Source organism: Botryllus schlosseri, chromosome 15 (assembly GCF_051294905.1).
Source record: "Botryllus schlosseri isolate E-star chromosome 15, Bs_hap1, whole genome shotgun sequence".
Taxonomy (NCBI): domain Eukaryota; kingdom Metazoa; phylum Chordata; class Ascidiacea; order Stolidobranchia; family Styelidae; genus Botryllus; species Botryllus schlosseri.
In genome coordinates, this window is record NC_137250.1 from 6,061,473 (window position 1) to 6,087,380 (window position 25,908).

Genomic DNA, 25,908 nt, shown 5'->3' on the forward strand with positions numbered 1-25,908 from the left:
AACCGCATTGTCGCCCATATCAAATATTTCATCACAGTAAATAAGGCCCACCATAACGTTTGAAACTACCGTTTTTCAATATAGAAATTACGTATCATATCTTAATCTAGCAGCCCCTGTCGTGTCCAGCTAATCTGGAAAATCCGGCATTTTTGAACGCTACACCTGATTTAGCAGATCACCTTTGAAGCTTTATGGACAAAACACATGAAATACATTTTCCGCCTTTTAGAAGTGGTATTTGTATTTCACATTCAATTCCTAGTATCATACTTTGAGTTCTAATAACGTTCAGTTCATTTGTCTGCAGAACATATATTGAAGCATAAACGCAACTGTAGTAATGCCTCTATTTTCGGAAAATAAAGTTACACTAAGTATAAATTTTAGTATCCACAATATTTGTTATTAACGTATACTAATCGCGCAAAGTGTTGATACCGCATCCGATACAACTTCTCCGTATTGCTATTCGGCTAAACTTGGGGCCTTATAATATGGGGTCGGGCGCCATGCCATGATGTTCTCTACAACGTAGTATTCTACTAAACAAAAGCTTAGTTTCTCATTTTCATATCAATACTATAATTTGTATCCCATGATGCGAAAGAATACTTATTCTGTCGAAAATTGATATCTCATGGGATGAATCAATACGAATCAAGCTCTCTGCACGTTCCGCATAGCTCAATTTGCAGCTTTTGACAGTCCATGCGAACGAATTAAGACTGGATGTTTTCAAAACTACTTACTTACTTGAGTAGATTTAAATTCGGTCAATTCTACTTCTACTTCAAGTAGTTTCAGGTTGCTTATGGAAGAAGTACTTCTACTTGTACTTGAGTAGATTTTTCCGTCGCTACTTCTACTTCTACTTGAGTAGCTTCCTTGACTACTTTGACCACCTCTGATAAAGCATGACCCGTTGATGATTCGTGACTGAAAATTGTGATTTGATTTGGTGCGACCTTTCCTAAAATGACTCGAGTTGAGTCAGGTCAAGCGTTAAAATCAGAGAAGGACTTGCAACTCAGAAAGGGGACTTGGTAATCCTGCGGACGCAACATTCTATGAAACTGTCCATGGGGAATATAAATATATCAAAAGGTCGTAGCTTGCGTTGCGTAGGGTATATAGATGTCTAATCAGGTCAGCATGGCAACCATCAGCATTATGTGACCCCCGTGACGTATAGCTGGGTGTTGTTTGTTCTCTTTATCCATGTTCTTATCGGTGGCGAGTAAGTTAGTAGTACGCTCCACAGCTGTAACGCCAATGAATTCGTCTGCGATTGGACATTTCTCTTGCAGGGGTTCTTTACCAGGGTCCGTAGACCCGTTCGGGGTACGAAGCACCGCATCAGGAGGTACGAGATGTATTGTAGAAGTAGGCCTCTATGCTGTGGAGTATTTTCTTGGTCAATTTATTCAACTGGAAAGTGTTCTTCGCGCTACGCGCGATTTCATGTGAACGGGGCTTTCTGATTTTAATGTAGGTAGGCCTACCATCAAAAATTGCATTGAAAATGAACTAGGGCTACGAGAAATCTTATTGTAAGCATAAGTTTATGCCAACAGAAAGAATTTGTGTATCATTTGAAAATCGTGCATTAACTTGTTTGGCTTCGCTATCTCCATGCCAACGCTTCAGTTCTCTCGTTTTCCTAACTTTGTATATTTTCTGTGTGACGTCATAATTAGCGATATATATTGTTGCTGAACATAGGTATTCGAATTCTCGCATTATTGCTGACGATATCCCCCTGACGAGGGTCAGCCGAAAAGCTTCGGGAATAAATACGAATATTTTATTCAAATGTGTTATGAAGTTCTGTACTCCTAAGCGTCTCAAGCGTGAATAGTAAAATAGTAAATTTACTTGTTCACGATGTTTGTGGAATGCCTGTCTGCAAGCTCCCGTCAAATAAGGCCTACTTGGAAACTATACATTGAATATCTCTATTATTAATGCTGCGGTCTGCGGCGTAATCAAAATCTGGGAAATTGGCCCGCGAGCACATTTGAGTTTCAGACAGCTGGCCTAGGCAAAGTTATGAATCAGAACGAACACTGAATGAAAGTAAAAGCAGAGAATATAAAAGCAAGCGACAAAATGAGGTGGCATATGGTGGAACGCGAGATCGATACTAGGTCATGGTCCGTGAATCCCGATAGCTGACACGTATTCATTTAGAAATTGCTTGAATTTCGACTTGAATGCGGACCTGCTCGACGACTGTCGGATAGCCGGCGAGATGTTGTTCCACAATTTGGGTCAGGTATACTTAATACAGCGATGTGTTTTCCAGTGTTGGGATGACTCGAGTCATGACTTGACTCGAGTCAACTTTTTCGTGTGACTTCACTTGACTCGAGTCACTTTGCAAAAATGACTTGACTTGTCGAAACTTGACATGACTTGACTCGAGTCTGACTCGAGTCAACTTTTTCGTGTGACTTCACTTGACTCGAGTCACTTTGCAAAAATGACTTGACTTGTCTTGACTCAGCGCTATTGTTGCATCACAAATAAATTGACCACAAACATAATGATCACAGCTTACGTTGTTGGTGGAAGTAGCAATAGATTAACCTCATAGCAACGTATTTCTGTTTCTTAGACGGCCCAGTGCTTAAATTCCACGGTGATCGCCTTTAATGACCCTCTTGTATGATTTAAATCCAGCGAATATAGTTTGTGCGTTTATTTTCTCACGGACGGGTGTATCGTACCATATCAATTTGTTAAACTTCTCGAGGCTTCGAGCCGATTGGCTGCTAATAACATACTGTTGCATGTTGCTATACAGTAACTCATGTATTTTATTTGCAGTTCTACGTGTGCGTGAGCGATACAACGCCTTATTGCAGGCATATGTAACTTTATATTAGTTATTTGATTCAAGATAAATGGCCAATTATTCTGTCTTTCACACATCCAGCAAAATGTAATGACTTTGAATCGTCACTGATACTTCGAAAATTCAATTTGACTCGAATTATGACTTGACTCGTGACTCGACTTGACTTGACTTGACTTGACTCGAGTCACCTCCAAAGACGAGTTACTTGACTGGACTCGAGTAACCCTCGAAAATCGATTGACTTGACTTGACTCGAGTCAAAATGTACAATGACTCGAGATGACTCGTGACTCTAAGGTAGTGACTTGATCCCTACACTGGTGTTTTCTTGTATTCCCTCCTGATTATATGGTACTTGTTCCTCGTTGACGCGCGTGTGACGCACTTGTGCGCTTTTGACTCCGAGGTGAAATAGTCGTTGAGATTTGAGGGACATTGACCGCAATGGAACTGGTAGACAAACATGGTCCAGGTGAAACGAATACATCGATTCATGGGCCTGGTTAGCGAGGCTGACAATGATTAAATCAGTGGTTCCCAGCCCTATTCTTACCGCATAAGCACCTTGAGGTTCTAGGATTTTGATGCGTACCAACAAATTAACGGATAACTCAACTTTATTCGGTTTATATATAGGATTATTAACAGATTAGCATACACTTCTGACGGAAATATCGAATCAAATGCGGCCCGAGATTTTTGATAACACACATTACCAAGGTGATAGTTACGATTTTTTTCTTAACAAGGTGAGCAAGGAAGGGGGAAGCTGATATTACTGGTAAGAACGTTCGAAATAGGAGTGCTTGTCACAACTGAAGGATTTTGTGTCACGAACAGAAATAAGTTAATGCTACAGAATATTCATCATAAAAATATAACATACTACACGTGTACACAAAACAGTCTAAATAGGTTTAATACCGTACTTAACATCTATCTAACATATTTTAGCACATACTGAAATTGTCAAGTTTATGTATCAGCTCCACTTCGGTCACTGCCACGAAAATTTCAATGAATTTTTCTACCTCGGTATCAAAAGTGCATAAGTGCAACACACGCGCGTCCACGTCGCCAACTACCATATGGTTTTCGTATAAGATCATCGATCCATAAAATATGCCGAACCAGCAGTGTGGAACATTCTTTTGCCGGCGCCCCGACAGTCGTCGAATATGGCATATCTTGAAATGATGAAATTGTTGATAATAAATTATATTGAATACTTGCAGATCAGTCAGTAGACTACGCTCTACTAATATCGAAAGTTCCATCTTTTTACCTCTGCATGGCATCATTCGATAAAGATATTTCTTAGAATAGACAAAATACGTTAAGGATTAGTGAGAACTGCCATTTTACTTAAAGAACCATGCATTCACTGCATACCACCTGAAATGACTTCGCGTAGCACTAGTGCTACACGCATCACAGGTTGAAAAACCACTGGACCAGAACGATGAATTGGAATCATTCAAAATTTGAAATAGAAATTCGCGCATATGATTTTATTTTGATACATTATATGCTACCACGTGCCTTGACTTTGCGTATTGGAATGAGCGCGCTAGCTAGCTAGTTATATCCTTCGCTTCCGAGGCACTCGCGGAAAGCCGCAGGTTTGGCAGAAGTCCGTTCACTCGCAACGAAGGTCATCGATTGGAACAATGAGACACATTTGCCCTGAGTTTAAAATTGTATTGTATGAGTGTTATGGTATATACACGTGCAACAATGGAGGTAATGAACCAGAAGAGCGTATCCGTTGTAGGCCTATTGGTAGCTTTAGGTAGATTGTATTGCCTGCGTATTGTGTCTGCTTTATGCGAAGTAGTAATTCGTTATTTTCATCACGCTAGTTGGTATTTAATCGCAATCATGTCAGGAAGTAAGGGGGGATACGTGCTTCTGTCTTCAGTTACGCCAATTTTGTCGGACTCGGATGATTTTGAATACATCAAGGCCATCGGTAGTGGAGGGATGTCAAATGTGGATTTGTATCGCTGGCTCAATGGCGATAACCCATTTGATGTAGCAGTGAAGACATTGATAAGGGGACACATGTCTGAAAAGTAAGTTTGGTACTGTAAAACTCGCGAAACCGGACTAGTTTTCGATAGTTCCGTCACGGAATATGTATGTATAGTTGTATACATCACGGGCAACTACATTACCATTGTACCATTGTACAGTAACTTGGTCTTGTTTATGGAATGCATATATTGTAAACTAGGGCTAATCTGGCAAAAGTAATGGCATATTCGAAATCAGCAACAGAGAAACCCAAAAAACACTCCTAGACGTCCATTCAAAAGCTTCTTTTCATTTTGGTGACCAATGTTTTAGTTATATTTCCACCCGCCTGTTCCTATTGAGACTGTGTCAAGTGTTACCCATCAATTATCACCACTACAGTTCATGACTTTGAATAAAAATGTCTATTAATTTTAACTACTACCAGATGACCAATTTTCATTGGCCGATAACGAATGTTGAATGAAATTTAAATTTATAATTCGTAAATTGCGAAATAACCATATTTCAGTGAACGAGAATATCTAAGGAGAGAGGCGGATATTTTGGCATCGTTTAAGCACGCCAACATCATACGAACACACGGCCTTGTCAAAATCCACTCAGGGTATGGTTTGGTTTTGGACTACCATCCGTATGGCTCTTGCATAGACTTTTTCGGAACCATTTGGTACACAAGAGAGAAGACCGAAGAAGACGAAGCGAACTTGTCATCAATTAAAATTAGAATACTGGGAGAGGTGAGTTTTTACCAAGTGGAAGGCTGCAATATAGTAATTGGAATTATATGCCAACTTCTAAAATGGTTGAATCAAAAGTTTTTGTGACCGAAGAAATGGAGATGGTATATATTTAGGAAATACAAATGTAAAAACTATTCAGTCAATTTGATTTGTTTGTTTGAGGTACTCGTGGCGTTTTTTCGACTACTATGGTCATTAGTCATTTATACCAGACCAATTTCTTCATTGTTTTTCCGTAACTGCCGACCTGTAGCACGGCCCACTTTTAGGCTTTCATAAGACACCGCTTACACGGATGATGAATCGACGAGGAGCCTAGATAAACCTCCAACACTTAGGTAGGAATTCTGGAGTCGACCTCGGTCGGACTCGAACCCGCAACCCATTGGTGTTGCAGCTGTGATTAAAACCCTTCGGATTCGTAATCACAATAAGATTTTATTGTTCTAATTACCCAATCTTAAAAAAAATATAGAGTTAATGACTAATTTGGTTAATTTGACGTTAATAGAAAATGGAAAATGGAATATGAGATCGGCGAACTGTAGACTTTATTTCAACACATATAAACTCGCATAAACGTCTTGTTAAATATATAAGCAACTAGCTGGAAATGCACGAAAAGATGAAATTAGGGCGATTGTGAATATCCTCGGAAGATCAATCACTATTCCCGAGAAAAGACGACAAAACCTCAAGAGGACACTTGGTAGGCGTATACATAAGCTGTCGCCAACACGAATAAACGCAAAAGCTAAGTTAAAATTCTAGTACAATATATAGGCTACTTGCAATTAGGGTTGCAATTACAACAAAAATCAATATAAAAACATGTTTTAAATTTGGCTATTTTTTAAAATAAATATTTATTTATCAACGACGCCACGAATCCTTAATATATGACGTCACAGTGGATTGGCATTGACAATTAAAAATATATAGGGTAAATATCAGGGATGCTGTAAACCCCGGAAAACTTCAGGTTCGTGTGAACGTCAACCTTTTTGAAAGGTTCTCTGTGTTGTGAACCTACACGTTAGCACGATTCTATGACGCCACGTGGCGTCATATTATTAATTCCAACCCGACACTTACGTAAGTAATATATTATTGTTCACGATTACTGGCGACGACTCAGACCACAGTATGCTAGAATGCTGAGGGAAAGGTGACTTCACCAAATGTATCAATGGGAACAATAAAATGATACGATAATTCCATAAATCAATAAATCAGTATCTTCATTTCCGCTTTGCCAACAAGTTCGACGAGTACTTGTAAGGGAATATTAGCTTACGCCTTAACGGTCTAGGCTAGACCGGACAATAATGTAGGCTATTATTATTGCGACAGACCATTGCTACATTGATAGTGACCAGAGAGAAATACCGGTTTCCATACTTCGTACAATTACTACCTCAAACGCTAGGGTTACCATACGTCCTCATTTTTTGGGGTTTTTGAAAATGTCCTCAGAGGACGCCTAAATGTCGTCCTTTTTGAGATTTTGTCCTCTTTTTAAAGAATTTTGGTCAAATTTATAGCAAAACTCAACTGAGATGCCGTAAATCAGCACTAAAGTTACACTCCGGCGTGTCTTTCGGGAGCTGACCGAAAGTTGATTTTTTTAGTCAACCGACTACTAAGTGGTAGAAATTTACCACTTTCTTAAGATTTTCCACCGGTATTCTGTGTTTGAAAAAGTGTCCTCCTTTCCCGATTCCAAAATATGGTAACCCTATCAAACGCCCGCTACACTTTTAACAATAGAGAACGATGTATTCTTTATATTAATTCCGTTGATGTCAATAATTGATAATATTTGGCATTGCGAGCCAAGCTCACCGCAAAAAGTTACTAAGTATTTACCAACGTGAAGCTGACAGAGCAAAGCAGACCTCATCAAATTTTTGAAAAGAGTGATGTGAATTGTTGTTTAGTGCTAAATTTCCTTTCACGATTCCAGCACCATACAGAGTGTGAGTCGAAGTTTAAACGGAAATAAATTCAACAAACTATGTTATAATGACATGAAAAATTATATTACATGAAGACTTGACGAAGTTTACATAGCAAAACCTATACCACGGCTCTTTTGTGAACCCAAGCCTCTATAATTTTCTGAGGTTCACACACCTAAAGCGAACGTGAATCTCGCATTCACACAATCCCTAGTAAATATTGCTGCTTCGACAAAAGGGTCTTCCCACCATTTTCATAAACAGACCAAAATCATCCTTAACCGGGACTGCCTCATTTTTTAAAACATTTTGTAAAACACTATTTAAAACATGTCTGAATAAAAAAGTTGTTTTAAAACACCATTTGTTTTGTAAGCAACCCTATAGTGCTATCAATTAGATTTTTGATGCATTCCTATCAACATTTTGTCTTCCTGCTTTTGCGGCGGCATGAAAAGTGGTCACTGGGGGCATGCGGCCCATCTTTATCATAAAGTGTCAACATCATTTATGCGCTTCACCATTTCTACTTGATTCAATGAGCTTGTTTTTCAGATCGTTTGTGCAATGAAGTATTTACATATACCCAAGCAGTTCTTTGGCTGTACCGAGTGGAAAAACACTCTTCACCTCGACCTAAAGCCGGAAAATGTTCTTCTTGATCAAGATCTTCACGCAAAGGTGTGGTAGTATGTATGTAAAGGTGTATGTAAAGTATGTATGGCAAAGAATCTTATTACCATGATTATATTTTGCTATTTGGATTAGTCAATTACGTTCCATTACCAACAATATAGCAGACCGATCTTTTATTTTCTTCAGTGTATCGCCAATTTCCACGAGCTGTCAGTAAAAATGACGGTATAATTAGCCTAAACGATTTGCGATTCATGAGTAACCTTTGTTAAAACGAAGAGTACCAGAATAGTTAGGCATAAAATCTTTTACACCAATCAGATATGCGACTTTGGATTGAGTAGGATATCTACCCTAACAGACAATCGCACAAGTATGCATGCACATTCGAATGAAGGTGAGTTAGGTATTACTAATTCCGCCAATTGCAATCCCCCATGGATTAACAACTATTTGTATCAGGTGTCGGCGGGACTCTGGGTTTCATTTCACCTGAAAGACTTAAATCTTCTCACTATATACCGACTACAAAGTGTGATGTCTACTCGTAAGTATAGAATTTCGTTCTAAAATTTCCTATCAGAATTTTACGTATACATTTCAAAATATTTTACAGTTTCGGAATACTTCAATACACAATACTTACTGATTTACCACCTTATGAAGGTACGTGTGTATATTTCTGGAATGTGCTGAACATCATATCGAATCGGTAAGGCCCCATGACTGCGACTGCTCGGGAAACCGATCGGCTGATTGAAAACCACACTTTCTAATCCAAATAGCTGGTTCGTGGTACAGAACTTGTATATAGCTTTCAATACAATATCCATTGTAATATAATATTTATTGAACTCGAAGACTTTTCGGGTGCCTCTTTTCAAGAGTTAACGGCACACTAAAGGGATTTAAACAGATTTATAAGCAAAACTAAAAAGGCAAAGTATGACGTAACAATCAAAATCACAGACCATGAAATTCGCATTGTACCAATGGCAATGGCAACAATAACAAACTATGAAGTATACCAGGGGTTCTCAACCCACGGCCCGCAGACGTTTATTTTGCGGCCCGCGACATCTTTCATTATAAACGCAATTACTAATGACACAGTAATTTTACAAATTAACTTAGATACTTAGCTCTTTTGTCGCACCGTCTCTCTTTCGTTAGATTACTCATTCTTGAAAGCAGTGGTTCTCAAACGGGAGGACGATCCCCTTAGGGGCCTGAAAGCATCTGAAGGGAGGCGTCGGGGGCGCGAAGCTGGGGTCAACTTAAGAAAAATTTGCGCTGGGCGCAATTTATCTCCGATTCCTAGTTATTTCTCGGTGTATAGTCAGAATTTCATATTTGAGAATTCTCTCATCAACAGCCTTAACCTTCCATGCCATCGAACTAGCCGTTTGTGTTGCTAGCAGTCTGGTTGCATTTTGTTATATGACGATAAGGGGGCAATAAATTTTCCCTATCAAAAACGGGGGCCTGCCCAAAATAGTTTGAGAACCACTGCTTTAATGTGTTCTCGTTTCTTGATATATGCTTGACTTCAGATTGTTATTGTTTTGAATCGGTATTCGACTGGACTCTAGTTCAAGAGAATTCCGCTACGTAGTAGGCCTACACTTTCAAAGAGTGATAGACTCACTGCGAACAGTTGTTGAGATTGCCGACGACGTTACAGACGCATCGTTCAAAATTGATTGAAATATCGCTAAACCCAAGAAATCTGCTAGAGAAGGTGTTATTTCAATAAAACCTCAACATTCTGTGCGAATATTTGCTGTTTCCGGAACTTAGTAGCAAGGAAAACATCACCCGACGAATTGCAAAGATACAGTCGTCTGATTCAATCGGGACCAGACGAAAAACATCAATGTCAATTGATATTTTATCGTATGTTCTGAAACAAGTTGCCGCGTAGACTACTTTAACCCAGCCTCAGACGAATCCACCGATATTGCATAACTAATCATCCGGTTGAATCTTATCAGAGTGGACGTATATGCAGAGGAAATGCGGGCTGGGCAAACGTGGGGAGGGGACCAGCAAAATATCAACTTGATAAAGCTGACCACTGTAATTATTGCTGCAGTGCCCCAGGCTTGGAAGGAAAGAAAAAGAGTTGATTGATGGTTTCCTCGGAAACGGCCCCGATCACCAGACGTCTTCTCATATCGCTCAGAGCTCAATGTGATAATAGCCTCCGTAACGCAAAAGTTACAGTAATTTTACACATGCTCTCTCACGCATTCAAACAGAGAGTTCGGTTCTCTGGTGGAAGGGTTTGAAGTTGAATATACCGACTTGGTATCGAATACAATGAAGGGATTTACTTGCGCCGCAAGAAGATACATAGTCTCACGACAAGTAGCAGCTGCAAACTTACGAACGCTGTCCATGAATGCTTTATAATGCATAAAAACGTACTACATGGCCGTATACGACTAGTAGATAGGCTACATTAGCCTAAGTTTAACAGTAGCCCACAAATACATGTAAATATTCTTCTGCGGCCCGCAGCGTCTTCTGCTGGTAAAATGCGGCCCGTTATACAAGAGAAGTTGAGAACCCCTGAAGTATACGGACATACGATACTATAGTAGCAACGCAATTCATAAATAAACAGTTACACGCACGAGACAACACGCACTAATGAGAAATTTGTAGGTTATTGAGGAAATCTTTTTGTGTAGGGGAGATGTGGTACCGATGGATCACTGGGACCGAAAATACTTTGAAAATTCTCTATGGTAATTCCATGATTACACTCCGTGAACTTGTCTACAATTGCATGCTGGCAACATCTTTCCTCACATACAAAAAAATTCGACGTGCGGGAACTATGGGGTCTCTCACAGATGTTTTTTGTTTTGGGGGGTGTAAACTAAATTTAGATCGACATATACATTTTTCTTTGTAACCTTCAACACGAACAAACCAGCAATCATTTTTATTGTGAAGTCTAGGGCTTGTATCAGGCTATATAATGGAACCTATTATTTTTTTCAGTACTTTCCTTGAGTGGAATTTTTTTCGATTCATGTACAAAATTAGTAGGGTGGGGACCGATGATACAATAGCCAAATCAAGCAAAATAATCAAGCATACTAATCATGAAACAAATGAAACATGACTACGTACAGAAAATCTTTATGTAATAATTGCATATGATGTTTTATCGCTATAACGAGATCTTTGGAAGTCACACTGTCGATTTGCGGGCAATATGTATGTAGCCCCAAATTTATAAGTCCGAGCCTAAATCGAAACGTGATTTTATGACAACATTTGAGTCAATATTTAATCTATTTTTTGACGGTTGCGACCGAAAATTCTTCTTTGGCTTGCTGTAGCTTGGATTATAATACTGAGCAGGAAAAGTTGTCACATCTGAGTTTTTTAGGGTATATGTGTCATAGGTCCCTGGGTCGTGTGCCATTGGACCCACCGGGTGGGGACCGATGACACGTTCGAGCAACAAATTTTAAACGTCCATAAATATTTTTTGAAAAGACGGATATTCATGTATATGTGCGCGATAGGTAGAGCTTGTATCAAAGTGCTGAGCCAGCAAAAGATCTGCTGTTTTCGGCTGAACAGTTTGGGGCCAGCGATCATTTTCCAATTTTTGATCCATCGGTACCACATCTCCCCTACATAAAATAGGTTTGTTCAACAGAATAATAGTAGACTCCAGCACTTTTAGATGAAACAAAGACCTACCACGCGCAATGACAGTGTACATATTGTCATCATAGTGCTGTGCACAGGCAAGGTTTTCACTCAAATGCTGACGAAGCATATGCTTGATAATCGTCATAGCAGTCTGTTTTGGCAGCCAATTTGCACTGACGTGTAAGCTCCGTGCGATCATGCGCGCATGTTTTTGACCGAATCAATTTTGGAATGTGCTGCTTAATACGCTCAAACAATCTTTGAAATGTACGTACTCGTACTCGAGTCACTTTGCAGAAATGACTTGACTTTACTTGACTCGACTCGTCAGAAATGTGGATTGACTCGTGACTCGGAGCAAAATCTACGAGTCAATTTCAAGTCATCAATAAGTAATGGGGTCGATTAAATCACTGTACAAAAACATATGTTCGTATTATTCGCGATACGCCGGTGACACTTGTGAGAGCAACCACATTCACTGATTGTACGTTTCGCTGGTCCTCTATTGTTAAATGACAAATAAATTGGCCGCAAGCGAAATAATCAAAGCTTACGCTGTCGTAGTAGTGGTTGATTGAGAGCAAGGTATATCTCTGTTTCGTAGACGGCTCAGTGCTAACATCGCCTATATTTAACGTTATATTCGTTATTTGATTGAAGATAAATGGCTAATTATTCTGTTTTTCATACAACTTACAAAATATTATGACTCTGAATCATCACTCGTACTTCGAAAATTCAATTTGACATGAATTGTGACTTGACTCGTGACTCGGCTTGACTTGACTCGAGTCACCTCCAAAAATCAAGTGACTTGACATGACTCGAGTCACCTTCGAAAATCGATTCACGTCTTAGGTGAATATACAATATGCCTTTCAAATATAGGAAACAAGAATTTCAATCGAAGTGGCTTACAAAGTCGAAGTCCTCTCCGCGTATACCCAATAAGGAATCATTTTTTAGAATGCCACTCTAACGAAGCGGATTTTATGGATGCCCAAAAGTACTAAATTGATTTATTCTCTTGCCGAACACCTATGACCCGTTGAGAAAATTTGTTTGCCGCGTGATGAATTACCAAGTTTGAATGGCGTGAGGCCAGCGCCATTGTTTTTTATTTAACTTATGGTCGGTTACGCTTTAGCTAAGCTCAAGTGGAGTACAATAGAAGGGATTAGACACAAGGGTCAACAAAATGTATCTGTACTTCGTGCTACCACTACACATGCCATTTTTGACAAAATTCAACTGAAATGTATTTTTCATGCTCCGTGCGCACTACGGCCAGCTTATAATTATTTCACTGGCCATTGTCCAAATTTCATATTCGACAAGTCTCTCAAGAGTCGTAATCTTCTCTGCCAACAAACTATGCGTGACTTTCCTCGGAATTCGTAGAACATGCGCGAGGATTTCCATACCTCAATTTTCCTAGTGGCAGACATTGGCTGCTCTAGTCTTGATTTAGTTTTATTATTATAATAATATTATGATACTGAGCATGATTGCTGTCAAGATCGTTTATTGGGAGGCAAAACATTGCTCGTGCATCACGTTATCAACAATGACTCACGCCCGGACGACTCTAGAGTATCAAAGGTGTATCCAGATCGCTTAACGGTACTGATGAAGAAGTGTTGGAGTCCTATGCCGGAACGTCGGCCTTGCTTCAGAGGTAAGATGCTGTATTGACACGTGAATAATAAAAAATTTCAGCACGCGCCATGAAAAAAAATAGTTCTTGATAAGGAAATGGTAACGATCCGAAGAAATATTCATGACTTTGATGGTAAAGCTGAAGATTCAATGAAATTTGCAAAAGATATGTATCAGGTGAGTACATTCTTTTAGACGCATCGGCGGAATTGCACGTTTGGTATAAATTCGTCTCTCCCAACTGAGGTTATTGTAGAAGTAGACAACTCGCGTATTTCGATTGGCCGGTTTCAGGCAGCATTGATGGTTTCATAATAATTAATCGAACATGAGTAGGCTATATCGTGAGGCAGAATCCAAGTCGATGGTGATATTGTTGAGGGGCATCATCCCTAATCCCAACATGGTAAAAGGTATAAATGAAAGCAACGTGAACAGTGCTTCGTGATGAACAAGTTGAAATGTGGTCAAATTTTCTCTGTCGGAGTCGAAAATCCAGTTTGAAGTGTTGTCTGGTCGTATTTCCTGTATATGTCAAATTTTTGAATGCCTTCAAGTATTGTAGTTTCGTTTGGTTATGCGTATCATGCTTATGATGCATATCATCAATGTGTGAATAATCTGGATATGTTATGATTTGCTGCATAAAGAACGCGGTTCCTAATGTTTGCTTCGTGTCAGACCCTACTTGTATGTGCGAAAGTAATTGTGATTGTGATTGTGATTGAATACCATGAATCATAATTTGTTAGCCAACTTAATTGTAATTCAGTCTCTAATTTGGCCTGAAATTAATTTTTGACTTGGAAACTGAAAAATTTTTATATGAAAAAAACTTTATTTCAACGAAATTTGGACCTATGAAGAATTCCAGTAATTACATCACGCATTATGGTAGAAATAATTGAAATTTGTTGTAGGACAACGAAAGATACCTGCTACATTCTCGGTTAGAAAGTGTCTGTCCTTACTCGGTAGCTTGCTAAGAATGGAGAAAGAACGTTCAACAGCAGGAGTTGTTGGCTGGCAACACTGAAGTTGTGCGTACACTGCTGGTGACAAACCGTGATGCTTCATTCTGACAATGTTGTCCATATAACAATTTTTCATCATGCGCACCTTGATATAAGAACCAATCCCCACGCAGTCTTCCTTCAGTTAATATCGTGCGGTAGATTGAGCATGACACCACGTCAACCTATTTGTTTCATTTGACCGTTTATGATTCACAATGATTAGACAATGGGCCTTCTACAACGGTAGGCCTATAAAGTAGGCTACAAGATGTAAACTGTCAAAACGACAGTGCAAACATCTACGATACAATCGGAATGCAGGTTGCAAAAACATTTTGACTTTGCAAACATTTTTTACAATACTTTGACCTAACACTACAATTTTGACAAAATTTTGACTTTTTTGACATGTCAAAAAATCGCCCTATGGATCAGCAATGCCGCAGTTTGAAAGTTCAGGTAAGAGAATCACTGGACTAATTCTATTTGGAGCGAGACCCATAGTTGTTTGCTCGAAATTGAGTAATCCTGATGTATTCTCGTCACATGTCTTCGAATACATTATTTTTAAGACTAAAGTTTAAGGAAGTAAAATGAATATAATCGGAAATGTAATCGAACATAATCATCATAGCTGTTCATATAATCTTGATCAACACCTGCGTGATGTCGCTGCTATCGCGCGATCCTGAAGTAGCCTAATCCTAATTAACAGGGCATATTTTTGTTGCACTAAAATCGCGATAAACTGGCACTTAGTTTTAACAAATGTTACAGTAAATAGTTGCATTTACATTGATATTTTTTTTACATTAGTAGACACAGGGACTAACGAAAGGTTCCGTTGTATAACCTAACAGTTGAATATATGTAGGAAATCTGCTTTTTAGGTTTCTTTCTTCGCTATTCAATGATCATACATGCACTTTTATAATCCATAGGTTTGAAATCTACATTATAGCATTTCGTTCTCACCTCCTGCAGAGCTGCCAAATTTGATACTTTCACATTCTCGGACGGTCTGGCCATGCCGCCAAAAATCACATTTATTGCCATTACCAGTGCCAGAAATAATTTTCCCCCAAAAGCCAGATAGTATAGCGATATTATTCTATATACACCCTTCCTCCTTCATATCAAGTCAAATATCACACCCAAATATCTGGTCTGCAAACTTGACCCAGGACATTGCAGCAAAACCTAGACTTTAGAAAAATTAATAGCCTGAAAAAATTTACCCGGTGAAAATGTTATTTATGGCTCGGGTGTCCGTAAAATTTGAAATTATTTCCTCAAATTGAAGCGACCGAGAATTATATTTATTCAAGGTATCTATTTCGAGTAGTTCGTGCATGGTCGTGGTTGGTTGAGTATTGAACTTCTAGCTTGCAACCTATTGCGTTGCTGAATACATTGACATGCAGTAAAGCCATCACATAGGTCTTTGGTACGCAAATCAAAGAGAAGAGAACCAGAAAATACCAGAAATACCTTTATAGCATTTTTTAAAATCATTGATATACATAACAGGATAAGTTATATTATTACATAAAATTATGAGTTTGTAGGAATCTCTGGGAAGCTGTAAGAAAAAGTTGCCAAACTTGCAAAAACTGGCCATAAGTGCAACTGCAACTTATGTGAAAAATAACTGCAACTTTTTACTGCAACTTTTATTAAGAATAGTTGCAAATTTCCGAGGATTAGACGGCAACAAAAATTGCCCTATTAATAAGTAATAGATTGCATTGGCGCAGTGATGGTCCCCGCATATCAGCATTGGATCACACATATTTGATGGTAATGATCCCTCGGATAGCATCAAGTCGAATATCAACATTTTGACCAAACCGTACTTTATTAACTTCAAGCAACGCTTCATAACACATTATACACCAGGAATCGCTAGATAATTAAAATGCAATTATATTCATAATTTGAATTGTAATCGATTGATATTAACATGCGATTTAATAAAACGGGCTCTGTTCGAGTTAAAACCCTACTTCTAGTCCAGGGGTTCTCAACCTGGGGGGCGCGAAAAATTGACGAAGTCAGTATAGGGGGGGGATGGGGAGGGCGAGAAATTGACAAAGTGAGTATAAATTGTACGTGTCTGAACATGTGTTTCACATCCATTATGAGAAGACAATTAGTGAAGATGAAATTTATTCCATATTCAAGAAAGCTTGCAAAATACAAACTCTGGCAACCGCGCTCAACGGAGTATAGTCTGATTTCAACTTCATTTGAGCAAAGTTTTGAAATTCTTTGGAGATATAGAGAGCAATTCCCACGTGTAAGTCATTCATTGCTTCATAGCTTTGACAGTAGCCAAAAGCTTGTCGCAGCTCTTGTTAGTAGCTTGGGAACTGCACTGCCTAAGACAGACTTAGATGCAACATAGGTTGCCCGGTTTCGCCCTCAATTAGGCTATAAATCAACACAATTTAAATAATTTCCAAAACTGATCAAATTTAGCCCGGCAGGACAGAACGACGCCTTGCTCTCTGTACTAACTACCAGCATCAGGATTAGTCTCAGGGTGACCTACCTTTAAATTAATTATTGGATGTCTTGTTCAATGTTTTTTTGTTATTTTCAAACAAGTTTGGAGAAATTTGTCAGCAATGTAAAAGACTCAACAACTGGAATGCAGATTCAAAATTGGCGTAAGATATACCTTATGTATACTATTAGATCAGGGGTGGGCAGCCTGCGGCCGTAGAAGGGAATTTGAGCGGCCGTCGATGCTTAATTCAACTAGTATGTGTAGGCGGCCGTAGACATGCAAATTGCAATTACGAATTCACTCCCGCATTTTCGAGAGATTTTAATTAATCTTGAAATTTTCTTCGCCCTCCGCGCAATTCAACTAGACTTCATTTTTCGATTTTAATGCAGTAGCGCCCTTCTTAATCTGAGCCGGAATGGAAATTGGCAAGAAATAACAATTCGTTCGCGGCCCTGAAAAATTTTCGCGCTCCGCGCGACAATATGCACCTCCCGGCAACTATTCATAACATTGCCACTCGCGATTTCGGTGAGTTCAATAGGCCATTGTGAAAAGTAGAATAGTCCGCAGTTCACCGGGAATGGATATGGACAGTTTACCATAGGAATTTTGCGTCCAGATCGTTCATTGCGGCTATGCCCTGGAATGCGACCTTACGCTACATGAGCAATCGAAATGCGACCATGATTATCAAAAACGTTGCCCACCTCTGTATTAGATGATGTGCTCTTTTTGACATGACGATAAATGCAAGGGGGGTCAGGGTGGCGCGATCTTTTTGACCATCTCCAAGGGGGGGGGCGTGTCAAAAAAGGTTGAGAACCACTGCTCTAGTCGTATTTGGTCAGTGGTAAAGCCTTTAAGTTTTACCCGAAACTATATCAGCGTATGAACGTCACTGTCATCGAAATCTCTTTCTATTTTGTGTTCAGGATTCACAACCTCCACCATCTCCATCACCTCAGCCAACACCTACACCATCGCCGCTTGGCTGTTGGGACATTTGTCGGCATACATGTGAAAGACTAATGTCAGGTAAACCAATGTTTTACATCAGGGGTTCCTAACTTTTGTGTTCCGATTAGAACATTTCCGCGGCCTAATGCCTGTTTGCCTATATTTTGTGATACGATTTTTGACATACAATGTTCGTTCAAATTCTCTACTAGTTGCTGACGATTACTCCTGACGAGTGTCAGCCGAAAATATTCTGGTTCATTTCAATATGAGTATACTATCCAATTGTATAATGCCTATTACGAAACAAACGGTCAGTATCTTTGCCCAGACATACTCACTGTATATATGCAAAGTTGGGCGACCATGAACGCAGTAAAAGAAATTTTATTACTACTCTGTTAAGACGAATAGTCATTTATTTCAACTCCTAAGGCAGCAGCAGGGGCTCAGTGGCATCTTGAGTGATGCTGCATGTTGGCGACAAGCTTGCCACAAAGCACTACAGCGTATGAGCTACACGAGGAGACTGACTTACTGAGCTCACGTAGTTTTACCCTTCCTATTATTTCCTGTGACGTAATTGTTAATCAATATTGCTTTTCGGGCTTATGGAGTGCAAAGCTAGACACCATTCTTACGCTTAGAAATCACACTTTAAAGGCGAATTCACACATACCCGGTTCGCACGGTAAATTCGCGCGTAACGCACGTATCGCAAGACTCAATTCACACATTCACGATTCGCGATCACTGTACGGTAGCCGTGCGACGACCAACCGGACGTATATTCACACTGACGCGGTCGATCAACCACGGTTGCAAGCGGTACACCCTGATTCCATTCCAGTTTGCTATGCCTCTTTTCAACATATTGAAATATGACAGGCTTGTATAAAGCCCAGGTGGTTAGTAAGGAGTACTAATAAGTTTTGTCTACTTTTTCAATAGGTTGTGTTTTATATCACTTCCACGCAACAACATAACTAATCTACCTTTTGCACTTTGGAATATTTGCACCTATTTGTAGTGTCACAGGTGAGTTTGCGATAGTCCCAAAGATGCACCCTGCAATTTAGAAGTGACCACCACTGCTGAAACTATTCGAGCCATCAACCAAATCTACTATTTAAAACTACTTGATCACCTTTCATTTCTTCATTTCCTACACTTGGAAGTAGTTTCCACATGTCTCTGAAATTGCTAATTCTACTTGAAGGCGAGTAAAACTTTACAGCAATACTATTGTATGAGTAGCAACGCTGAATATTCTGACCACCTTGGATAAATAGTCACATATTCCTGATCATTCCAAGAAATCAAGTGTGCCTTACAATACAGAATTGAATTTTCAATCATGTTATGCAAAGAAATCATGAACAATAAAATGAAATGATTACACTTGAAAGCAACATTTGCAAATAGAGAATGCATACATTTGAAGAAAGAAACAAGAATAATATGCAATACAATGGTACCAATTAAATCAATGCAGTAATAATCATAATAGACAAAACAGTATGCATGAAATAACAGTGCTAGTTTTCAACTGGTTCTTGTGATCATAAACTTGGGAAAGCTTGCATAATGTCCTTCCTTATTGCAGCGGCACACACAGCCTCCGTTGACTCACAACTGTGCCGCCATAAAGTTCGCAAAATGATCATTGATCATATTAGTCCAGGGTGCAGGAAACTGGTCAGTGCTCTTCTGTAGAAACTTCATCATCTCACCCTGAATAAGATATAATTAATATTTTATATGTTACATGCATAGCGTGACAAGTCATACATCACAGCTTCACCTACCTGCATCAAATGTCTGTCATCATAGTATCTTCACTCTTCCCTGATATCCTAATTGTCTGCCAATTGTAGAGTTCAATGACGCGTTGTTGGTGGATGCAAGAGATGACGTAGCTGTGGTAGTTTACACATCAGCTGGTTTCACATGATTTATCTCTGGCAGTGGTTTCTAGATCCCAATATTAAAACATTTGAAAGCTTATTTTACAGCAACAATGCCTTTGAAATTTAATATGCCATAAGGAATTTTACTTCATGCAAAGATTCACCACAATTCACAATATCTGATGTTGTCACTTTAACCAATCATTGCTTCAACTTATTCTGCTGCAGTAATCAAACTATCAGAGTAGTGAACTTTTTCAATATCTAGCAGGTTGGCAACAGTGATACACAGATAAGTATGGTCAACAAAGAAGCTAAAAATTTATACTTTATCACGACCTATTCTCTGCATTGGATGCGAGAAACATTTTCTGCTAGTATGACGTCCTATCTTGTGCAAATGCAGCATTTGAACGAGGAGTAAATGAATATGTTTCCCCCTTTCCCAAAAATTGCTCCTCGAAGTCGACCATGGAGTTTTCACTTGCCCCAATAAATAAAATTACAGCAGCAATACTAAAATGAATATTAGAAATGAATGGAAATGGACATACCAGATGTTTGCAGTACATCAGCAATTGATGTTGATGGAGGCTGTCATCAACAACTGCCTGATTTTTTACTAGTGGAAAGGATTATAGAGTACAATTTCTGTAAACAGATGTAGTAACATTGAAAAGACACCATTATGTAGTAAAAATGCATGCATAAATATAATATGAATCTGAACTCATTTAGTTGATAAAATCAAATAGTGTTGCAGGAATGAATTACCAGCTTCCATCAACTAACTATAGGTACTCATTTGCTACATGATAATCACAACACAGGACATGGAATTCTAGGTTAAAATGTCAAATGCAAATAATTAACATCAACTTCGTATATACAAGGATAACAAGGTTATGAAATGACTTGTAGCAGTCATCCACTCAGACGCACACATTGAACCAGAATAAGTGAATAGCAGGCAGCCCTGTGATCACAATCAGTGATTTATCAGGTATGCAGAAAACAGACTGCTGTAGAAACACGTGCAACTGAGTCAGCCTGATCGCAATTCGCAATATCGTTGCCAGACGCAAAACAATCATTTGCATAGTAATATAGAATAACCACAACTGGTGAGCATACATAACAAAACGACTGATTACTACTGCAGAGTGCAGATTACTGCATGGCAGCACCATCATACCGGCATGCCGTCTGGTACGTATCTACACATCATACCGGTAAACTCACCTTCTCATATCACATTTTGTTCGTACAACCAATATACACCCTGAACACAACATAGAAGCACTCTCCTTCGATAATTATTCAATACATTCATCTCAACAAGCTGCTAAATCCATAGGACCACACTTTCGACTGAGCTCACGGCAGCAACGATAGCCACGGAAAGTTCGTTTGATCCAACTTTCCGTACGGAAGCAAAAAAGCGAAGAAATCAACCGTGCGATAGCCGTGGCGACAGCCGCCGTGAACGAATCGTGCATGTGTGAACTATTCCACGGCAAGTCGGCCGTACGACCGTACGATGGAAAACCGTACGGCAAAAATCGTGGCCGGGAACCGTGCATGTGTGAATTAGCCTTTACTGACACCTTATTCATTGCCGGGAGCGCATCCCTTTATTGCGATTTTAGAAAATGAACTAATTTTGTTCACAAATACACCGCCAATAGCATCTGGTTAAATGACATTCTCGTAATGGTCATTGGTATTCAATTGTCGTTTCCGCGATGGTCAGCAAAATAGCAAACGAGCCCTGGAGGTTACCACCTACAAGTTGAGAGAACCTGGCTTCAAACCACAGGATGCGGCTTCCCTTTTCACTGGCATATAATGAAATATGTGATTATGACTGACATTAGAAAAATAATTTCTTTGTTTAGAGCTGAGGAAATTTTGTTCGTTGACGAGAGTTCTGGGGATTGGCGCATTCAGCCTTATTTTAATCGCCGGTTTCATTACTATAATAGTTATCGCTCAAAAGAATCAAAAACCAGAAAACAGAAAAACTCAAACAGGTAACGAAACTAAGCAACGTATTTTTGAAGCTTTCAAGGAAACCAATACAATATAACAGACCAATCATGCCCGGCGATTGATCAACCAGCTCATGGAGACGTTTTATGCACCAAGGCCGGTACCAATTCTATCACCCAGTGTCGCTATCAGTGCAATCAAGGATATAATCTGGTTGGAATCGAAACGACTGCGTGTGTCGGCGGAAAGTGGACAAGCCCGACCCCGGCTTGCGAAAGAGGCATGCTATTGTCTGTGGCTGAACAGTTCCACACCGCTGGTGCCATGTGCCTAAGTGTATCGTGATCTCACTTGAACTTCTTCTTTCAGCTTGTAAAAATCACCCGCAGACCGGAAATGGAGTTTTAACGTGCAGTAATAGAACATTTGTGGATTCGATTTGTTCTTTATCTTGTGATGGGCGCGATTTTGTACAGGTATACATTTAATTGTAAAGTATTCTCCATATTTGTGTAGACCAGTGGTTCCCAACCTTTTTCGACTCATCGCCCCCTTTTGAAGCTCCACACCGATCATCGCCCTCCAAATATTGGGAACCGAAAACAGCACTTAGTCAGCCCCCCCCCCGAAACCAACGTTGGTCTTTGGCCCCATAGGGTGATAAACCAAACCCCAGACGCCCGCAGCCAGCGGGCTTTTTGTCGCTACATATTAGCTATACCCTATTTCATGTACTGTTTGGTGAGTCACCGTATTCCACCTAAACGCGCGAAGCGCAACAAATTTATATGAGTCATGTTTGAATCGGTCAATATGGTCGATGTGGTATGTTGGAAACGGTAGGACCCCCATATCATAATGAAACATCTTCGGGTGGAATCGTTGTTATATTGACTTCTTTACCTGATGCTATTTCGTGACCTCCTAAATCTGCGATGTCAGAAGATATGGAAATCGTCAAAACGTACCAAACTAAAAGACGCACATGATTTCATATTGGTATTTCTTTACTGGCAAATAAATTTTTCGTTACGGGATGGCATTTGTCCTGTGGGGTTAAGGTCACCAGGACAGGAACATTCGACGCCAGCCATTGAGGCGCCTATGGACAATTAAACATATGTGTATATTTATCGAAGTTTTCGTTCAGCATAAGGTCTTCTCGCTGCTGATCATTCTGGCACACTTCGCGGAATTGCTAATTTCATATGTCTTATTGGTGCGTCGTGGCGCGTTAATGGCCGACGCCGAAGTCTCCCATTTCCACAAATCATGGGTATTTTTGTTGGGTGACGGAGACCCCAACATCAAGATACATGAAAATATTAAATCGCGGCCAGCGCGAAAAATTTTTGAAAACGTTGCATGAAAATCTTAAAAATTACTCTATCATTCATGTTAATTCACAAAATAATTTTGGGCTTCCTTCGATTTTGGGCCCTCCACCCCCAATTGAGGGGTTTTGGGTGCGGTAGTTACGGCCCCGACTCCAATCTAGCCGTTTTAACGCGCCATTGCCCCCCTATCGCCCTCTTCGTTGTTTCCGCCCCCTAGACCGCCAAATCGCCCCCTGGGGGGCGATATCGCCCACGCTGGGAACCACTGGTGTAGACAGAGCTATATTCAAACTAGCCAAGATTGCAATAAAGCAGACAGAATTTGAAGAATCGCTGCAAAATCATTTGGAATTACACAGGAGTCGGACTTTGTTATGGTAATATAGCTCGTGTCACCCTGAAAAACGGCAGAATGAGTCACTCGAGTCAAATTATGGATACGTTTTGGTGCTTAACGCGCCAGTGGTACGCGGAATGTTCGTTTTGTACACAACGCTAATGTATTTCATCATAAGGTGCTCTTAGGACTAACGTTGGTCATGCGAAGGGTATTTAAATAAACAAAACAAACTGATCTCCTGAATAAATATGCTAAGTAGGCCTATACAGAATATATGATATACACACAAATAACCTTGAGTTTCACAAGTTCAACTACCCCCTCCCAAGGCAAATTTAACGAATACATTTACAACGGTCGGTGAAAAAATCTTACAAATCGATGATGCTCCGGAAGGCGAAACCATCGGCGGCGATACTTCGCACAGTAAAACAAGCAACGATACCATGCTGACACAGCGTAGTGTTTGATCTTTTTTGAATGCCTAATAAATCTGCAATGGCCGCTCTCAAGACTGAGATGAATAACCCCCTCTCCCTCGTTGCTCCTGCTACGAATCGTCCAAACTCGGAAATTTATATCGCGGTTGCTGTAAATATGTTGCAGGCATTGTTCCCTCTAATTTTTGACGAGTCTGCGCACACTCGCCAACTTACTGCGCAAACCCTTGGACAACAGTGCGTAATGACTAAAAAGAGGTCATCACTTCGGATTTTTTGTGCGCAACTTAGTTTTTCTGTGCGCAGAGACCGTGTCAGCATTGCGCAATTGCGCACGTGCGCAGCTTAGAGGGAACATTGGTTGCAGGTCAAATTATATGAGTTGATAAAGCGATATACATTCATGAAACAGAACTAAAATTAGTACCTTACAACACTTCTCAAAGTGAAATTTATAATCTGCTTAATAAGGATCAACTCGAGCGTCCAATTTAATGAGAATTGAAATGCTGTAGGTGTAAATTTCTACCCTGAAATAGTTGAAATAGCCCTTTGTCGTCCCCGATGACCATATACGTTTACAAGGTACGTTTACTGACGCAAGTGTGAGCTACATAGCAGGTATAATTGTGTGGTCTATCGAGTTCTGTAGTTTGATTTGGAAATAGGAAAATGAATTCGATATGTTCTCCAGCTCAACTTCGACAATTAACACCTATCCAGGAAACTCACCTTACGCAATGCATGAAGAATGCAACGTGGTCAACCCCTGATTTATCTTGTACATGCGCTGAATGTCGCGTCGGTGCTGATTGCGAACATTCTACCAGTTGGAAAAGCGTATCGGCTCATCTCAATATAATGCAGCCTTATTCTACAGCGTCCGTAAGTCCTATTTCGATAGGGTAGTGGATCATTTTTATCAAGTACATGACCCAGGTATTGAATCACAGGTGGACTACGGCGGCAATACCATCGTATGCACAATAAACTTGCACTCCCTGGCATTCGACTGGAAAGGAATATGCGTGGACAGTGATAATTCGGTGACCAAGACCTGCTCCGAAGGTCACACTTCCCCTCCAGCTTCAGCCGAAGCAGCGGCATCTCAGCTGATCCGGGAACTATCGAAAAAGGGCGTATATCCTCGACCCTGTGACGCAGAATTGATGCCCACGAATTGCTAAGACTCGAAACATAGGCGGTGGCATCAATGCTTCTGAACTCTCCGTTACTAAATGGAAAGAGGATAACGTCAAATTATGTGATTCTGTTCAAAATATATGTGGAATGCATATATATTATGATTTTATCAATTTTCTCATGCCACTGTACATATGTGCCACCAGAAATCAGGCAAGAACAAACGAAAATGTGTATGATGGCGAATAAATACAATAGAATTTCCTTCGGTAAAGCTTTCGTTTTGCATGTCTCAGTGTGCCTATACTTTATTGGCGGTGTTTGAAACTAGATCTCAGCCTTGCCAAGCCATGAACACACTTAAGTGATTGAATTGATCGTCGTGTAATCAAAAATAACGGCAATCAACGTCTTAATAACGATGGATTTTTCTTTGACTTGACTCCAGTCATTGTGTATAACTCCGTGAACACTGAACAGTGAATATCATGACTTTGACCCTCTACTATAGCTGACTTGGTTGGGTGTTGACTGGAAAATGACTCGACTTGACTCGAGTTAAAACTGAAAAAGTTCAAGAAACAGTGCAGTGGATAGTCCCGCTTCAGGAATACTGCCTCTGTGTCAAGGGTTGGAGATCGAGCGGGATTAATACCAATCGAGAATCGAGATGTTTCA

General features: G+C 39.9%; 1 protein-coding gene and 1 long non-coding RNA gene across 5 annotated transcripts; one reads left to right on the plus strand and one right to left on the minus strand.

Moving 5' to 3' along the window:
- Window positions 1-4,627: 4,627 nt before the first annotated feature.
- On the plus strand, window positions 4,628-25,504 carry LOC145457037 (receptor-interacting serine/threonine-protein kinase 1-like). 3 transcript variants are annotated; one of them, XM_080335193.1, is made up of 15 exons: window positions 4,640-4,938; window positions 5,412-5,640; window positions 8,160-8,285; window positions 8,562-8,637; window positions 8,703-8,787; window positions 8,857-8,906; window positions 13,441-13,599; window positions 13,663-13,757; window positions 15,032-15,055; window positions 18,044-18,146; window positions 21,877-22,011; window positions 22,071-22,250; window positions 22,340-22,446; window positions 24,811-24,972; window positions 25,041-25,504. In XM_080335193.1, the coding sequence occupies exons 1-15, from the start codon at window positions 4,745-4,747 to the stop codon at window positions 25,272-25,274; spliced, it is 1,959 nt and encodes a 652-aa protein (XP_080191319.1). In that variant the 5' UTR covers window positions 4,640-4,744; the 3' UTR covers window positions 25,275-25,504. The 3 variants fall into 3 exon arrangements, with proteins under 3 accessions (XP_080191321.1, XP_080191319.1, XP_080191320.1); XM_080335195.1 differs by lacking the exon at window positions 25,041-25,504 and having other exon boundaries at window positions 4,628-4,938; window positions 24,782-24,919; XM_080335194.1 differs by lacking the exon at window positions 15,032-15,055.
- LOC145457038 (uncharacterized) lies at window positions 19,412-21,465 on the minus strand. 2 transcript variants are annotated; one of them, XR_013920768.1, is made up of 3 exons: window positions 20,533-21,465; window positions 19,877-20,042; window positions 19,412-19,802 (listed from the first exon to the last, which is right to left on the minus strand). It is a non-coding gene; the product is annotated as an uncharacterized LOC145457038 (long non-coding RNA). The 2 variants fall into 2 exon arrangements; XR_013920769.1 differs by having other exon boundaries at window positions 19,877-19,987; window positions 20,533-21,463.
- Window positions 25,505-25,908: the final 404 nt, after the last annotated feature.

Coding starts and splice junctions, on each gene's coding strand:
- LOC145457037 (XM_080335193.1), top strand. CDS start 4,745: ATGTCAGGAAGTAAGGGGGGATACGTGCTTCTGTCTTCAGTTACGCCA. Junction 22,012..22,070: donor AAACAGAAAAACTCAAACAG/GTAACGAAACTA, acceptor ACAATATAACAG/ACCAATCATGCCCGGCGATT. Junction 22,447..24,810: donor ATGGGCGCGATTTTGTACAG/GTATACATTTAA, acceptor ACACCTATCCAG/GAAACTCACCTTACGCAATG.